This window comes from Phoxinus phoxinus, assembly GCF_949152265.1.
Source record: "Phoxinus phoxinus genome assembly, chromosome: 5".
Taxonomy (NCBI): domain Eukaryota; kingdom Metazoa; phylum Chordata; class Actinopteri; order Cypriniformes; family Leuciscidae; genus Phoxinus; species Phoxinus phoxinus.
In genome coordinates this window covers 16,415,269-16,432,189 of record NC_136880.1, presented here as the reverse complement: position 1 = coordinate 16,432,189, position 16,921 = coordinate 16,415,269, and the positions used below count along the sequence as shown (strand labels likewise).

The 16,921-nt window shown below is 39.1% G+C and overlaps 1 protein-coding gene across 3 annotated transcripts in view; it reads left to right on the top strand.

Moving 5' to 3' along the window:
• LOC306999550 (epidermal growth factor receptor-like) overlaps nucleotides 1–12,582 on the top strand; it is a 69,781-nt gene extending 57,199 nt beyond the window's left edge. Inside the window, exons 10-19 of one of the 3 annotated variants that reach the window (XM_079614298.1) lie at nucleotides 1,138–1,211; nucleotides 1,317–1,407; nucleotides 2,324–2,523; nucleotides 3,260–3,392; nucleotides 4,880–4,970; nucleotides 5,188–5,345; nucleotides 5,484–5,525; nucleotides 9,010–9,151; nucleotides 9,944–10,066; nucleotides 11,945–12,225. In XM_079614298.1, the coding sequence (XP_079470424.1) occupies nucleotides 1,138–1,211; nucleotides 1,317–1,407; nucleotides 2,324–2,523; nucleotides 3,260–3,392; nucleotides 4,880–4,970; nucleotides 5,188–5,345; nucleotides 5,484–5,525; nucleotides 9,010–9,151; nucleotides 9,944–10,060 (1,048 nt within the window). In that variant the 3' untranslated portion in view covers nucleotides 10,061–10,066; nucleotides 11,945–12,225. Of the gene's footprint in view, nucleotides 1–1,137; nucleotides 1,212–1,316; nucleotides 1,408–2,323; nucleotides 2,524–3,259; nucleotides 3,393–4,879; nucleotides 4,971–5,187; nucleotides 5,346–5,483; nucleotides 5,526–9,009; nucleotides 9,152–9,943; nucleotides 10,067–11,944 lie in introns of all 3 variants that reach the window. The other 2 variants (XM_079614299.1, XM_079614300.1) reach the window with 2 other exon arrangements.
• The last annotated feature ends 4,339 nt before the right edge of the window (nucleotides 12,583–16,921 follow it).

The following is a 16,921-nucleotide window of genomic DNA, read 5'->3' as shown; positions in this document are numbered from 1 at the left end:
GAGTGATTTTCTTTTGTTCTTTGACATTAATGGCACAGACAGCAGCAGGAATATTAGGCTGCTGTCACTTTAAGAGCTGCACGGATCCATTCTGCTGATACAATATACTGTTTTCTTTCTCAACCGTTGATGTTCACAAAAGACAAAACCGACGAGGATATTTTAACATAAATTTTGTGTGTATTTTTCTGTTCAAGCGAAAGAAGATGGAAAATATAATTCGGTATTCGCGCACTGTATGAGAGGCGGGTACTTGCGCTTTGGATGCGTAACAGCGCACAAGTGCTTTAAAGGTTGCGTAGGTAAGAATTGTCTAAAGAACTTTTTTTCAAATTGGCTTAAACTGTCTTTATATACCAATACATAATTAAAATGTAAGTACTTTGAAAAAGAGAGTATAAAAATTGAGTGACTATAGTGTATTTAATCTTCAAAAAACACAGCTTATTAATTCCTACCGGGACGAAACAAGTGATTGGCTTGCGCAACTGTCACTCTCCGTCGCCATGACTACCGCCGCTATTACTGGCTCTGCCCACGTGCGCGCAGTCCCGCACCCGTTTTAGGTGGGAGTGAATGGTATTAATGAGCTGTGTTGATTGAAGATTAAATACACTAGAGTCACTCAGTTTTTCATACTCTCTATTTCAGAGTACTTGCATTTTAATTATGTATTGGTATATAAAGACAGTTTAAACAAATTTGAATAAAAGTTTTTTTTAGACAATTCTGACCTACCCTACCTTTAATGAGTTTCTTTCACGTCTTCTAGCGCTTGAATGGTTTGAAATCACATTAAAAGGTGCACACAGGACACGATAAGTGGAATCGAAAAGCGTGTCTTATTGAATCCCCGGTTCTTGGAAACTTGGTACCGGTTCCCAATACCAACCCTACTTATACTCAGTAAAGTCTACTAATATTCTAATGATATTTAGTTGACATTTATTTGCAAAGTTTTATTTAGTAGAATGTCTAAAGTGGAAATCGAAATAATGTTACCATATTTTTTTTTTGCCATTTGCTTAGCATTGTGTGATTGAGGCAAATTTTCAACAAACTCTTTAGGATTTGACTGTTATTTGGTTTTTGATTACCAGAAAGACATTCATTTTTTGTATTTATTTTTTATTGCAGTGACCCGCATACTAATACTATAGGACTGGACCCAGTCAAGCTCAACGTGTTCAGAACTGTAAAAGAAATCACTGGTGAGAATGCAGTGGTTTAATATTGGACATTTATGATGGTTGAAATGGTGTATCATGAAGGGGACCTTTAGTGTTCATAAAACTTCCTCTTCTCCCAACTCGAAGGCTACCTGGTGATTCAGCAGTGGCCGGAAAACATGTCATCCCTCAGCGCCTTTGAAAACCTTGAGGTCATCCTTGGACGGACAAAAAAGCAGTAAGTCAATAAAAAATACTGCGGTCTCAAACGAGGATTTCGCACCGGGTAGTTCTAGGAACTTAGTTGTAGGAACTAGCCACCAGTGTATGTGGTTCCCTCCCTGAGAAGTAAAAGTTCTGCCAAGGCCTTTTTCCTGGTTGCATTCGCACCGCCGGTAGAAACTCTGAAGCGACGCTCGTTGCGCTCGTTGTTGTGACTTTTATGTTGACGGCGCTGTGAACGCTTGAGCCTGAGCATACAGCGCTCACGTTCTCCGTCTTCATTAGTTTACGATCTGTCGAACAGTCCTGTCTAATACGTTATTACGCAAAGAAAGTAGACAGTATATGAAAAGGTATTAGCGCTTGCCATGTGGTTGATGTCGCTAGCTGAGCAGAAATACATAATCATGTTTCACTTGGTCACTTGCATTGGATTTTCTCCTTAGCGTAAAGGTTGAGAGGTCCATGTTTTCCATGTTCGTGGAGTTAGTTTGTGGAGTAAATATATAAGCTATAATCTGTTTGTTTACACGGCTTTTAAAAAAAAATGGCGGTTGCTGGTGATTCACTTGCCTTCGGCCAATCAGTGTACACTAACGTCTCAGTGTACCTAACATCACTTAGTTCCTAATGTGCTGGGTTTGACCCTACTCTGAAGTAGGAGTTTAGTTCCCCCAAAAGGCGTTCCTAAAACTAAAATCGTTCCCAGTTCCTGTGGTGCGAACACGGCAAAAAGCGGATACTTGCGCCATTAGTTCTAGGAACTATTAAAAGGCTCCTCTGGTGCGAAAGCCCTTAAATACGTTGGCAGTCTCAGATAATTTTGACGGATTATGACAAATTACAAATTAGCCAGCTGCTCCTAAATGAATCACTTTGTTGAGTCTGTTTTGCATATACAGAACCTCCATCTTTCTCTCCTGCTCCCACAGAGGTACATTCAGCTTGGCTGTCACCCAAACTAAAATCACACATTTCGGCCTGCGGTCCCTGAGGGAGATCAGTGACGGTGACGTGATTATCCAGAAGAATAAGAATCTCTGCTACACCAGCCCTGACCAGTGGAAACGCCTCTTCAAATCTACACACCAGACTGACAAAATGTTAGGAAATGCGGACGCTGCCATCTGCGGTAAATTAATTATCACAATAACACATGTCAAAGAATTTGAACAGTTTAGTTCACCCCAAAAAATGACAATTCTGTTGAAAGTTTACTCACCCGTGTGTCACTCCAAGTGTCTTTTTCAGTGAAGCACAAAATGTGAATTTTTAAAGAATCTTCACACACTCCTTTTCCCAAATGCTGTTCATGCTGATCAACAGCATCTGGTCAAGCTCAAAAAAGCACACGTAACATAAAAGTAGTCAGATCGACTTCTGCACTTTATTGCAAGTCTTCCCTTGTGAAAAACAAGTGCACTTAATTGTTTTGATAATACAGAATTAACAAAAAATGTGCTTACAATCAAATAATTAATTATGCTATTGATTGAAATTGCCATGAATTTCAAAGGCCCAACTATAAATAAAGGACATGGAAATGGCTGAATAGAAAATGTTGTATTCATATTAGCCAAACCCTTGTGAAAAAGAAGTGCCCTTCATTGTATTAAATATGCACTTGTAGTGGAATGGAAAATAGCTGTGTGAAGATTCTTCAAAGTGTCTCCTACATTCAGGAGAGTCAAAGAGTAAATAATACCAGAATTCTCTCTTTTGGGTGAGAGCTATTCCTTCAGATTCAAGCATCCATTTATAATGGAGAGTTTTACATTGTTGCTTTTTCAGACCTTTAAGAGTTGATTTAAAACAATGTGCTCTGTATATCTTTGGCCTGATAACTTATCTGAATGTGTGTGTTACAGCGAATCAGAGCAGCACGTGCGATGAGATGTGCACGACTGATGGCTGCTGGGGTCCTGGTCCCACTATGTGCTTCATCTGTAAGCATTACAGCCGTAGAAAACACTGTGTTGCTTCCTGTAACCTACTGGCTGGGTGAGTGAGACTATTATGCCTTTTCAGTTGATCCATGTTCAAATCACAACTCTACAAGTGGCCAATTCTCTTAAAATCCCCCTGTAGTCAATCATTTTATCCCTTAAAACTCATCTTTGATCACCAAAATTACATATTTAAATGTTTTTTCCTCAAAAAATGTTTTGTTGCATGCCTTAAAATAGCTTGGATGTAAATCTACACCCTTGCCTCATTTAGTATATGTGGTTCTATGAATATTATTAAATTATCCCCGCCTCCACTCACTCAGAGCAGCGCAGAGATCCACTCGTTGACGATCGCACGTTGACCTGATTGGTTACAAGGTAGTTTGTGACGTCAGAAACACCAGCGATTTCAAACCGCGTTTTTGAGACTCTTTGGTTCACTGCAGTTTTAAGGAGAAAATACTCAGCAATGGTGTTGACTTATGAATTTGCACATGGTTTGTCTGAAAGAATATTAACAACACCACATAGAGATATAATATAAACAACATTAACAGCTTGATTTTCACCACAGAGGGACTTTAATGCAAACATAAAAATGAAAATTGTGATGCTTACTTTCTTACTGATTACTTTCCTCCTTCTGCAGAACACAAAGAAAGATTTTAATAGAAATATTTAGACTCTGGTGGTCCATACAATGCAAGTGAATAGTGACCGAAAATGTGAAGGTCCAAAAAAAACATAATGGCTATGGAAGTAAAATAATGGCAAATGTTTTTGAAATTAAAAAGCCTGTTGAATTGCACTACTTGAAAAAAATATGCACTGCATTAACCATGCTTGCATTTTAATGCATTGTATTTTTAGGGCTTGCATTTTTATGGGCTGAAATTTAACATGGTTGTTTATTTAAGCTGTGAATATTTAAATTCAAAACCTTTCCAACACATTTTCATTAATACAAATTAAATAATCCATATTCACCTTTCATATTTCACTTCCAAAATAATCAAACTGTTTAAAAATACAACCTATAATATTCAACAGGCAATTTTCGGTCCATTTTATTTCGCTTTACAAATTCGCTTTCACAAATTCAGTGGTTCAAATTCGACAGTAAATTCAACATTGACATCCAGGAACTGCAGGATTTTAAAGTAGTGCAATTCAACAGGCTTTTTTTATTCAAAAAACATTTGGCATTACTTTACTTTCATAAAAGGCAGCATAAAAGCATTGTGAATTGTGTGGATGGACAGATAATATAATAATCTCTATAAATGTATCAACTCAAATCAGGATTGATTGATGGATGGATGATCAATTGTGGCCAGCTTTCTTTTTTTCCTTTTTTTTCTTTTTCTATTATTGAGAGGATATTATATTTATTGAGAGGAATGTAGAAATAGGACAGGAAATGTTGGGAGAGTAAGAGGGGGAATATCTGAAAAATTATTTAGTGTATTTGAACTTTTGGTGTTAAGTGATTATTTGGTTATTTCAAAGATTTTTTTGAACGCATTTTTGTCTACATAGTGAGCCACGTGAATATGAGGTCAACAAAACATGTGTTGAATGCGACCCTGAATGTCTGCACATGAATGAAACTCTGACCTGCACGGGCCCTGTAAGTATCAAACCAAACCTACAGCACCGCATGTTCTGCTAGATGCCAGTAAACAAGTGTTTATTCTTCTATTTGAAATAGCTGATGGCAGCACACCAGTCTCTCAAGCCAATGTTTTTTGTCCCAGTAGTGTCCTGGAGACACATCATTAAATTCACATCACTAGAAGACTGTGGAAAAGTTGCTTGTTGCCATCTAATTTCCAACTTTTGTCCAGGGACCCGACACATGTACAGTCTGTGCTAACTACAAAGATGGGCCGCACTGTGTCCCACGCTGCCCACAAGGCGTACCGGGAGAGAAAGACGTTCTCATTTGGAAATATGCTGACGCGATGCGCGTGTGCCAGTCCTGTCATGAGAACTGCACCCAGGGGTGAGAGAGGCTTCATATACGATGCTTTCATTTAAATGTAATGACACGAAACGGTCATTTGTGCAATTGAACCAGGTTCATCAGGGACTGCAGCGTGTACTAGTTGTGATATGTTGGGTTTTATGTTTTGCTTCGCAGATGTATCGGGCCTGATCTGAAAGACTGCAAAGATTTCAAAAGGTGAGATGTAAATCTGTGCTACAATGCTTTGTGCTTCTTGGGATATTCCAGAAATGTGATGTATACAACAGCATTTTATCCGGTAACACTTTATTTCGATGGTCCACTTTAGACATTCTACTAACTATATGTAACTTTGCAACTACATGTCAACTGACTTAAAGGATAATTCCGGTATTTAACACCTTGGGCCCTATTTTAACGATCTGAAACGCAAGTGTCAAAGTGCAAAGCGCAAGTAACTTTGTGGGCGGATCCCGGCGCTGTTGCTATTTTCCCAGCGGGATAAATGACTCTTGCGCCCGACGCAAATGTAAAAGGGGTTGGTCTGAAGTAGCTTCATTATTCATAGGTGTGGTTTGGGCGTAACGTGAAATAAACCAATCAGAGCGCCATCTCACATTCCCTTTAAGAGCAGGCGCGCTTGTTCCATGGCGGATTGCTATTACAACGGCGGATTTGCCGGCGCACGCCAGGAGCAGTTCACAGCCGAGGAAACCGACGTTCTCGTCAGGGCTGTAAAACACAGAGAAGTGACATTGGGGATGATGGGAGAAACCCACCCAAATTAGGTTCGGTTAAACAGGCGTATAATTTGGGTAAATGTGTAGCCTAATCTAGATTTGTTTTTTTTTTATCTAGATAGATCTTTTTCACATCTTCACGGACACAACAATGATTTCCCTCGTGTGTTAATATTTTTCCTTGTAATAATGTATGATTTGCAAAAATGAAAACTGCTGCATCTGTTTATATTAGAGAATCAAAGTGGATGCGCGTTAACATTATGGCCAAGCACGCGCCCTTAAAATACCATATCACTAACGCGCAACGCGCCACTGTCTTTAGACTGTTTTTTTCCTGATCAATGGCGCAATTGCTTTCTAAAACTGGAAAATAGCACCATGGAAGTTTTGCGCCGGAACACGCCTTCTCTTTGCGCTGAACCTCCCCCGCGAGCGCAAGTTCATTCCCTAATTTACCGACGTGCGTCTGTAGAGGGAAAAGTCCGCTGTGCGCGGGTGCAAAATAGGAATGATACATGCGTCGGTGTTCAAAGTCAATTGCGCTGGGTGCAAGATAGGGCCCCTTGAGTCTATATTGTAGTTTGTTTTGGATGAACAATAGTGGTGGACAACATTTTTTTGACAATAGTTCCTGTAACCGCATTCAAAACGGCTATAAAGTCATTTAACTATGTGGGGAATTAGTTATATTTTAATCAGGAATATGATTAAGGTATCTTGCATAATTTACAGTTACGTTAAATTATCGAAACTGATAATGGATCAATTGTATATATGAATGATCATAGTGCACTATGGTTCTTCATTAATATATCAATAGTCCAATTACAGATCGATTATAAGATAATTCTGATTGGAATTAAGTTAGTTACGTTCGTCCAGCGAACGGGCGTTTGTATTAATTCTCAATAGGATCATCGATTTTATAAACACAGAAGAGATCATCCTCTGGCCAGAAGAATGACGACTCCTATCCTTATAAAATTTAATAAAGCATTGTAGCTTAAGATCAGACATTTTCAGGGACGATGTAATGTGAGCTTGAGACAGTTTAATCAAATCATATTTGTATTTTAATGAAACGAAGCTAATGAATACATAATTCTACATCTAAACACGTGATACAGGTATTTACACAGGGTAACGTTACATAAACACATAAGACAAACGGATAACGACATGGAGTTGCGCAGGGGAAAATGGAAGTGAATTAAAGCTAAAGAAGATTGGATATCATTCTCTAAATGATATCAAATATCGCAAACCTCATATACAGTCAACCTTTGAGAACACCAAGGAAATCAATTCATTTAAAACAGGGATAAGCAGTCTTTAAGCAATTAAATCTGGAAAGAAATAATACTTGCACCATGCTCTCTCTGTATGCGTGTGTAAATGTCATTCCTTGAATTTGATGCGTCTCCCGGAGCACGTGGGCTGGGCGCGCTCCTTTCAAAAGGTGTCTGAAGTTGAGTGTTGCTGGAGGTTGAAGAATGAATGGTTGCCCATTCAATAATGGAGCCGTTGCAGTTTTCATCTGCCGTTGGGTGGCAGGGAATGGAGAGGCCTTGCAGGCTTGTAGGCCCGCGGCCTCATCTTCGGAAGGGACGTTCAGCACGTCAAGATGTTGGAAACAGAGCAAGGGCAAGAGAGCGAGGAATAGGCTCCTTGCTATTTGAGTGTGCAGCTGTCCGGCCCTCTGGGGGTGTGTGAGCCAATGGAAGGGCTCCTTTTTGGAGGAAGATTTTATGACTCTTTGTGTCCAGGACAGAGAATTTGAATAAGTAATTTGAAGGGTTTTTCAGAAAAGACAATTCAAGATTCTTATAACATACAATACTAATTCTTATAACACAACATTAGTTACATCATGTAATGTAAATTAACCAGTGGGCGATGACGATTAGGGTTTACGAAGACTAAGCATGCAACACATGAGTGTGTCAAGTGAACATCAAGTCTTAAGCATTAATGAACAATACACACTACATAGGATTTGCATATTAGAAGCTTTCACACTTAGGTTAATGTACATTAACAGTGTGGCCATTTAATATGATGAATTTAGAGAACTTGTGTGTGTGTGTGTGTGTGTGTGTGTGTTTGCCACATGTGTGTGTGTTTGTCACATGGCTTTCTCTCTTGCAGAGAGGAAGCGAAAAAGGGGGTTGGAATGTTCGGAATGTCTTTGAGGCTGGTCACATGGGCAATGCCTGTTGTTTTAATTCGTGTTCAAACTAAATTCGTAAATGTACCAACCATTTTTGCTACATTCCTCTCTCGAGTTTTTGACTATAATAGAATTGGCCATGGACCCATTTAACATTGGAGTCAATGGGCATGTCCGAAAGTGTCATTAAAACAGCCAATAATGTTCGTTTACAAAACTGTTAAACTCACCGAGTGGTTAGTGGTGTTCGTTGATGATTATAAACAATATATCGTCGCAATATATGATTCCAATACGTTTATTTTGCTATAGTGGAACTATTTTTTCAGACACTTCCGCTCAATATTTGAATCTGAAGCGTTTGCACACTCCCGACCACTTGATGGCGATAACGTCAAATCAGAAACGTACACATAATTCATGGAATTGTGAAATAATAATTATTAAATTAAACAATAAAAACAACAACATGCCCATGAAAACCTGCCCAATTCTGAGGGGGGTGATTTTACGGCAAGGGTCTAACTTATCATTCATTATTTCAAATAAAAACAGTTTTTACTAAATTAATTTCTATGAATTTAAAATAGACATAGTAAATCATTATTATCCAATGACCAAACTGTTCAAATGGAATAAATCTCACACATGTTGATGTTCTAATAAGAGCGCAACCACTCAATAAATGTGTTACGATTTAGTATTTATGGTATGAGGGGACCTTCACCTGTAATCTTCAACTACATGCAAAAGGTTTGTTACTCAACAATGTTCCTTTGGTCTGTAGTTCGGGTTTGCCCATGATTGCCGCCGGTGTGGTTGGAGGTCTGCTGGCGATTTTAATCCTGGCTCTAGGAGTGGCTGTTCTTTTCCGCAGACGCCACATCAGAAGGAAGAGAACCCTGCGACGACTCCTGCAAGAAAGAGAGGTCAGACCGCAAGACAACCAGGATATAAATATTCTTCTGAATATCTACTGTTAAACATCCAAACACTCAACAGAAACAAGAGAGTTGGCAGAGTGTGATGTCTGCGGGAAAGAGCTGAATGATTTATAGCTTCGGAATAGAGTCAGATGTAGTAACTTCAGACAAGCTGAACGAGTGTGAGATCAATGCAATAAAGCCGGTTTGGAGCTGTAATGTCAACAGTCTAGTACGAAAGCTGAGGGAAATCAGTCATTGAGGCAATAGTGCAATTATTGCGCAACTCGTAGTGCAATTTTGGTTTATCCGGGAGTGACGCGCTGCCAAGATGGCGACGGCCGGCTCCGCCCACTTTGGGCTTCAAACATACAGTCTATGGTCGGGATGCAAGAATCAATCGTTTTATCTTTTGTTTTGTGTCATAATGGACTACAACCGACATCGTGTGTGTGGTGCATCAAGTCCAGAGTGAAATACTTGCATGTTTAATTGTTTTTACCGGTCCTCATCCACGGGGTCCGTCACATCTGTGATGTTGACCAATAGGAGCACAGAAGCTTTTCCGTCCACGACAAGAATTTAGGAGCGAAAAATCACATAACCTGACATAGTGACTATCGTAGCAGCCAAACATAGTATGTAGTGTGAAACCGGCATAAGGTCTATTTGTTGTTGATTTGTAGACATAAACATTATAACTTTATCTCAGGATGATTTCAGCTTTGAAAACTTGGTTACAAAACACTGGGTGTAACTCATGAAATATTAAGACAAATATGCACCCGTTGCTTTCAGGGTTTGTGGGTTCCAGAGGGAGAGAGTGTGAAGATCCCCGTCGCCATTAAGGTGTTACGAGAAGCCACGTCTCCCAAAGCAAACAAGGAGATCTTGGACGTGAATATTAGAGTGTGAATTGAGGTGTTTATGTCATATCTGTCCTTATTCATGATTTATTCACCGTGACTCTTTGTCTTGTTATCAGTTCACTGCTGTCAATAATGCACATAGATAATTTAAGCCAAATACCTTAATGTCAGCATTAAACGCAAGTTGCGATATTATTTTAATTCCTATCATGCCGTATATCCGCGTGAAACAGCTTCTCGAATGATAAAACATGTTGGGCGGGACTTGATTTTGTCCATGGTGAATTATTGGATGTTTGTGGTTTGCTATTGGTCGATCTCATGTGAGTGACAGGTTGCCCCGCCCTCACGCCAGTTAACACATCTTCAGAGAAGAGAAGAGCCGCAAGAGGGAAGGGAAGTTATTTTGATTCAAGATTACATGAATGAAAAAAAATAATGATGTACACAGCACACCCTAGTGAAAAAAACCTTTACCAAAATGTACTTAAAAATAAATGTATTTCATACTAAGTATATTACAAACCCAGTAACATATCTATTGACATATCGCTTAAGACTTAAACTTTATTATGAGTATACTTCATTACACAATGCACATTTCTTAATATTAAGTCTAAAATGCATTTTAATGTCACTATAAGCATAGATATTATATAGAGACTAGATGCCCTATTGGCCGCTGGGCACCGAGAAATACGGCCGCCATCTTAAACCGGTCGTACTCCTAGTTTCGTTGCTTAGCAGCAGTCAGATTCCAGAGCAGTGTGGAGTATTTTCCTGTTCTAATCGGCGGACCAGCGCAAATAGGGTCCGGGATTACTTTTCACAAGTCATTTTTAACATTACCGTACTTTTGGTTGTATTTTGTGAATAGAATATTACCAGATAATTGAGAAGGAGCAAGAATCTTTGATATTACTGTACTGAACTCGTAGCCAGCTAACGTTAGCTAGGCTATGTTTACTGCATCACTCGGCATGGAGAGGTTGGGTAAAGTAATAATTGCAAGAGCTTCTCGGTTATCAGATACACGCATTCAACGGCCCTGTAATATAAACATATATATAGGTTATTTGTGTTTGCGCACGTGATATCAGGAAGCAATCTATGTAAGTTAATAACTTTAACTTACCTGTGTAACGTTAACTTTAATACACACATGACGGCGATGCGCAAATCGAGTGTGTGTGAGTGTGAGAGAGAGAGTAAGTGTATGTATATGTGTGTGTGTGTCACATCATTATTGTTTCTTCAACTTATTAAAATATCTTACTTTACTGAAACTATCTGTTTCTGCTTCTTTATCATATTTATAGTGTGTGATTTATAAAATACCTTATATCCTACATCACATATTTTGATTTTGGATGTCTGGTCACTTTATATCTGATATCAGAATATTATATTACTGTTAAGCCTACTATGAATATTAAAATATGCCGAACCATGTGTCCTGTATCATAGCTACATGAATGACATTTGCAGAAAAAAACCCCGCGTGAAAATCAGTTGGGTATTCAGTGAGGTATGATTAATTAAATGCACTGACAGCTCATTGCACCTGCCATACAGATTACACTGAGTGGAGCGGGTGACCGGTTTAAGATGGCGGCCCCACGGCTCGACCGCGCTAATGGGCAGTAGCGGTCGATAGGGCGTCTATCTATATGATGTCTATGACTATAAGTGTCACTGTGTGGGTTTTGTTCCTTGTTGTCTGTCATGTGATTCCCTGTTTGCCATGTGTCTTGTTAATTGTCTGATCATTGTTTCCAGGTGTTTCTTATTAGCCACGCCCCCTTGTTAATCTTGTTTGGCTGTGTATTTATAGCCCTTGTTTCACTTGTTACCTTGTCAGTTGGTGTACATGTAATGGTTGTCTCTTATCGGTCTGGTTTTGTTCCTTTGTTCCCTGTTTTATGTGTAGTGATGGGCAGATCGAGGCTTCGTGAAGCAATGAAACAGTTGAACCAAATGGTCCATATTGTTTCGAGGCTTCGAATCAATCCGACACCCGTCTCCACGGTGACACCTAGTGGTCACTTGCAGGTGTTGATCTGAAACAACCTTGACGAGCCATTCAAATTGTTTTTGTTTTTTTATTATTGTACTTTTCTAATATGTGAATCTTGTAACCTATAGGCTCCTCACTGTGCATAATGTTATTTTGGTCCTGCAAAATGAATATTAATAAAATAAATCAATGCCATAATGTCTCACTTTTTTAGATATTTTTATTCAAAAATATTAATTTATCTGCTGTGGAAGGACTTAGCCTACTTTTTTTTACAGATAATTTCTCCAGCCTTTGAAAAAATCCTCTCTCAAGGGACACTTGTTGCTGGAATGCAAAGATATTTTTTAGCCATGACATACAAATGAGGAAAGATTACTGCTCTCTCTTTCCAGTAAGTTAGTGGATCATGAGTTCTGGGCAAATATGCATTGTTGATGTATTTTTTCACTTCCACTGTGGCATCAGCTGTAGCATTGTGTATCATCTGGGTTTGATGGATACGACGAGTATCAAAAAGTTCCCATAAACTGTCCTGTGTTTCTACTGGTGTTGATGGGTCTGATGTTGACATTTCTATCCCTATCTATCTATCTATCTATCTATCTATCTATCTATCTATCTATTATTCTAGCTGTCTATATATATATATATATATATATATATATATATATATATATATATATATATATATATATATGTATCTATTAATGTGTCATATACTCTGTGTCTCTAGGTCAATGTGTTGTGTAAATTTAAATGTAAGCCTAAATATAACTAAACAAATCGCACTATAAATGTCACTATATCACCAAAAATCCGCTATCTCAAAATCAAACTCCTCTCCTCTCACAACAACCCACGAGTGTCAATATGCGTTGATTTCACTTTTATACAGATGTGCGATCGTGGTCTGTTTCCGACCGTGTCAATCAAACGCTGATTCGGCGGATCACACCTGATGAAACACTTAGTGAAACACTTCGAGGCTTCGTTTGGCCATAGTCACGTGACATGGGTGTTTTGAATCATGCTTCGGATCAGTGTTTCGAAACATCTGCGCTTCGGGATCTCGCAAAGCTTCGGAACGACTGTTTCGCATCAGCCATCCCTACCAAAACATGGATCTAGCAGGAAGTAACCAGGATCTCGTGAGAGTGCTTTGCTCCATTTTTCAGGATGGCCAGCCCATCGAAAGGTATGTGGAGAAGTTTTTGGCTTGCTGTCATCTAGCACCATTAGATGACACTCAGCTTATGGACCTTTTTTGGAGCGGGCTGGATGAGAACATCGCCCTAATGTTAATGGAGGATTACACTGGCTGGACCCTGGCCCAATATATAGATTTGGCTCTGCGGCTGGGTGGATCTTCCTTCACTGTTGGCGAGGTTAAGAAGGACATGTTCCCTAAACGTTTTTTGGTGAGGGGCATCACACTCCAAGATCCAGTGGCCCCGGAGCTTGGCCAGCGTTTTCCATCTTTGCCCACTCTAATTTTGGCAACTCCAGTGCTCACACCGCTCGCAAGCACGTTCAGGCCAGAGCCTCATCCTATGAGATATATCCAGCTGCAGACCCGCAGCACCACCAGTTTCAGAACCCCAGCGCCAGAACCCCAGCGCCAGAACCGGAAGTGAGGGGTTATTTACCCCTCACTTTACAATGAGACAAGCATGTAAACGATGACAGAATTTTCACTAATTTGAAGAATGTTTACCCTTTCACACGTAAGTTTAAAATATTCTAATTGACCCCCAGCGTGAGTTTTTCAAGGCGACCGTTATTTCGAATCTGTCACTTTATGGTTTCCATGGTGACGCGTCACTGCTTGTCACGTGACACAGCGCAACCACAACACAGCGCTGAATGAATGATGATCTGCTTTTATGTCATTTTTCCTTTTTTATTCTAAATATTCATTACTTTAACTTACATATTTGTTGAGTCTCTTTTCTGTCTCTGCTTACTGAAAAAGGTGTATACATTGTATAAGCTACCATTGACTAAACATTGGGGATTAGTCTACAATAACTACAAATTAATTTAATATATATTCCTTCTGGAGATTCCCGAATGTTTTGTTCAAATATTTGACTTGCTGTATCCACATTATAATATAGGATCTACAGATGTACACTACTCTGCATTGTGAAAAGCCAGTGTCAAGGTCCAGCACACTTCTGAATGATTGGTGACAGTTTTCATAATTACTTTAACAATGGTATGTGTCACTTTACAATAGTTTGTGGCATTTTCTCTCATGCTAGTTTACAATTATTTGAAATACCTGATTGGTAAGTGTCAATTTGTGGTGCACAAACAACATACTCCTGCTTGTACCACTTTAATAAGAACATTTTACTAAAATAGCTAAATAGTTTCTATATTCTTGTATAGTTACAAATGACAGCTTAACTGTCCTATATACAAATAGAAATAAATGTGTTATCATAACAACTGTATTTACAATATGTAGGTAAATACATTGTAAAAATTATTATAAAAAAAGAACCATAGTAAATATAAATGCATACAACGGACCACGATATTAAAAATATGGTGAAGCCCAATGTTTCTGTACCTTAATGTATCATTATAACATACGTATAAAGTATGACGTTTCGTGTGTAATAAAAGTATACCGTTTCGTGTCTAAGCAAATTACGCTCCAAAACGCGTTACTCGGTTTAGAACGTAAGCTCCGCCCCTCACTTCCGGTTCTGGCGCTGGTGTTAGAACGTAAGCTCCGCCCCCTTTCTTCCGGTTCTGGCGCTGGGGTTCTGAAACTGGTGGTGCTGCGGGTCTGCAGCTGGATACTATAGGATCCTATCATGGCCACTGCTGAGCTTCACGTCACTTCTGCCGATCCAGAGACTGTTCACGTCACTTCTGCCGATCCAGAGTAATTATGAACTGAACAATAATAGCAATATGACTCAACATGTGAGAAATTCACAGGCACTTGAATGTGTTAATAAAACATTTTCTATTTGAATATATATTAAAATGCATTTTATTCCTGTGATCAAAGCTGACTTTTCGGCATTATTTGTCGAATGATCAGCTTCAGTGTCACATGATCCTTCAGAAATATTTTCAAATATGATGATTTGCTGCTCAAGAAACATTTCTTGTTATTATCAATGTCGAAAACAGTTGTGCTGCTTAATATTTTTGTAGAAACCGTGATACTTTTGATTTATAGATATTTAAAGGAGCAGCATTTAAAAAAAAAACAGAAATCTATAGAAATATTTGGTAGGCTACAGTCCTGTTTCGCATGTACATACTATGTACTTATTGTAGCAATTACTATAACTGGGCTTAACTAGGTACTAACCTTGAACCTACCCCTAAACCTAACCTTAACCCATCTAGTTACCTTATATTACCAGTACTCTCTTGGGCAAGTACACTATAGTCAGAGGTGAGGGACTCGAGTCACATGACTTGACTCGAGTCTGACTCGAGTCACAATTTTCAGGACTTGCGACTTGCTTGATTAAAGCATGAAAATGACTTGACTTGACTTTGACTTGAGAACAAGTTACTTGAGACTTGACTTGACTTGAAGTGGAAGACTCGACAATGACTTGAACTTATAATAAACAAACAGCAAAAAAATAAAATAAAAAATAAATAATTATTGTGACGTCAGCACCAGCGTCTGTGCCTTAACGCTGCACAATTCAAACCGCGCCAAACATGACATCATCTTTTCATCTTTTCATTCATCTTTTCTGTGCAAAAATAAATATGTATCGAAAAAAATTATCTCTATTTATTTGAGTACTATGACTTGACTTGACTTGCTTAGGGTGAACCCTTGACTTGACTTGACTTGCTTGATTTATCTGAACTGTGACTTGACACAACTTGACTCGAGACTTGATGGTTAAGACTTGAGACTTGCTTGGACTTGACCATGTGTGACTTGTCCCCACCTCTGACTATAGTACACGTACTGTAAAATATAGTGTAACCAAATCTTTTGTAACTTTATAAATCGTGTTACTGTCACTTTTGATAAATTTAAAGCATCCTTAATTTAAAAGTATTCATTTGTTTTGTTAAAAACTTTTGAACTATAGTGTACTAAATATAAGCCTTTAAAAAAATACAAGAAACAAGTTATTTAGCGGCTGTACATTTTTTTTACAGTGAAACATTTATAAGCAAAAGTGCACAGCTGCAGTAAATGTAACCTCAAGGGCAGTGAAGATGATTTGGGACTAGTTGCCTCATGGGAAATGCTGTTTGTGTTCTGCAGGCCTGTAAGGACTTCCAGGATGAAGGGACATGTAAGGACGCATGTCCACGGCTCATGCTCTACGACCCCAACACCAACCAGCTCGCTCCCAACCCCGACGGGAAGTACAGCTTTGGGGCAACGTGTATCAAGATATGCCCACGTTAGGCCAGGCTGAAGTCCGAATGAGACACACACATTTTTTTTTTCCTTCACTTGAACACACGACCAGATTCTAATGATATCTTTCATGCGAATTCAAAGCTGTTAGGTCTTGAATTCTTGCATTCTGGAGATTAATGTTTTAGGTGTTCAGGGTTAAAATATAAACGACACACTCCCGGTAAAGAGAATCACTCTGGCGTGGATCGTGAGCCTGCAACTCAAACTCTGGTTTCTGAATAACATCTCAGAAAGCAGGATCACCGTCCATGACAGAATGATTTGACGCATTAGGATCGTGTTGCTGGTTGGTTGTGGTTAATGACTCGGGAGTGACTGATGGTTTGATGTTTTCCTCAGATAACTATGTCGTGACAGACCATGGGGCATGTGTGATAACATGCAGCCCTGGCACCTATGAGGTGGATGAGGGTGGAGTTCGGAAATGTAAGAAGTGTGATGGCCTGTGTCCAAAAGGT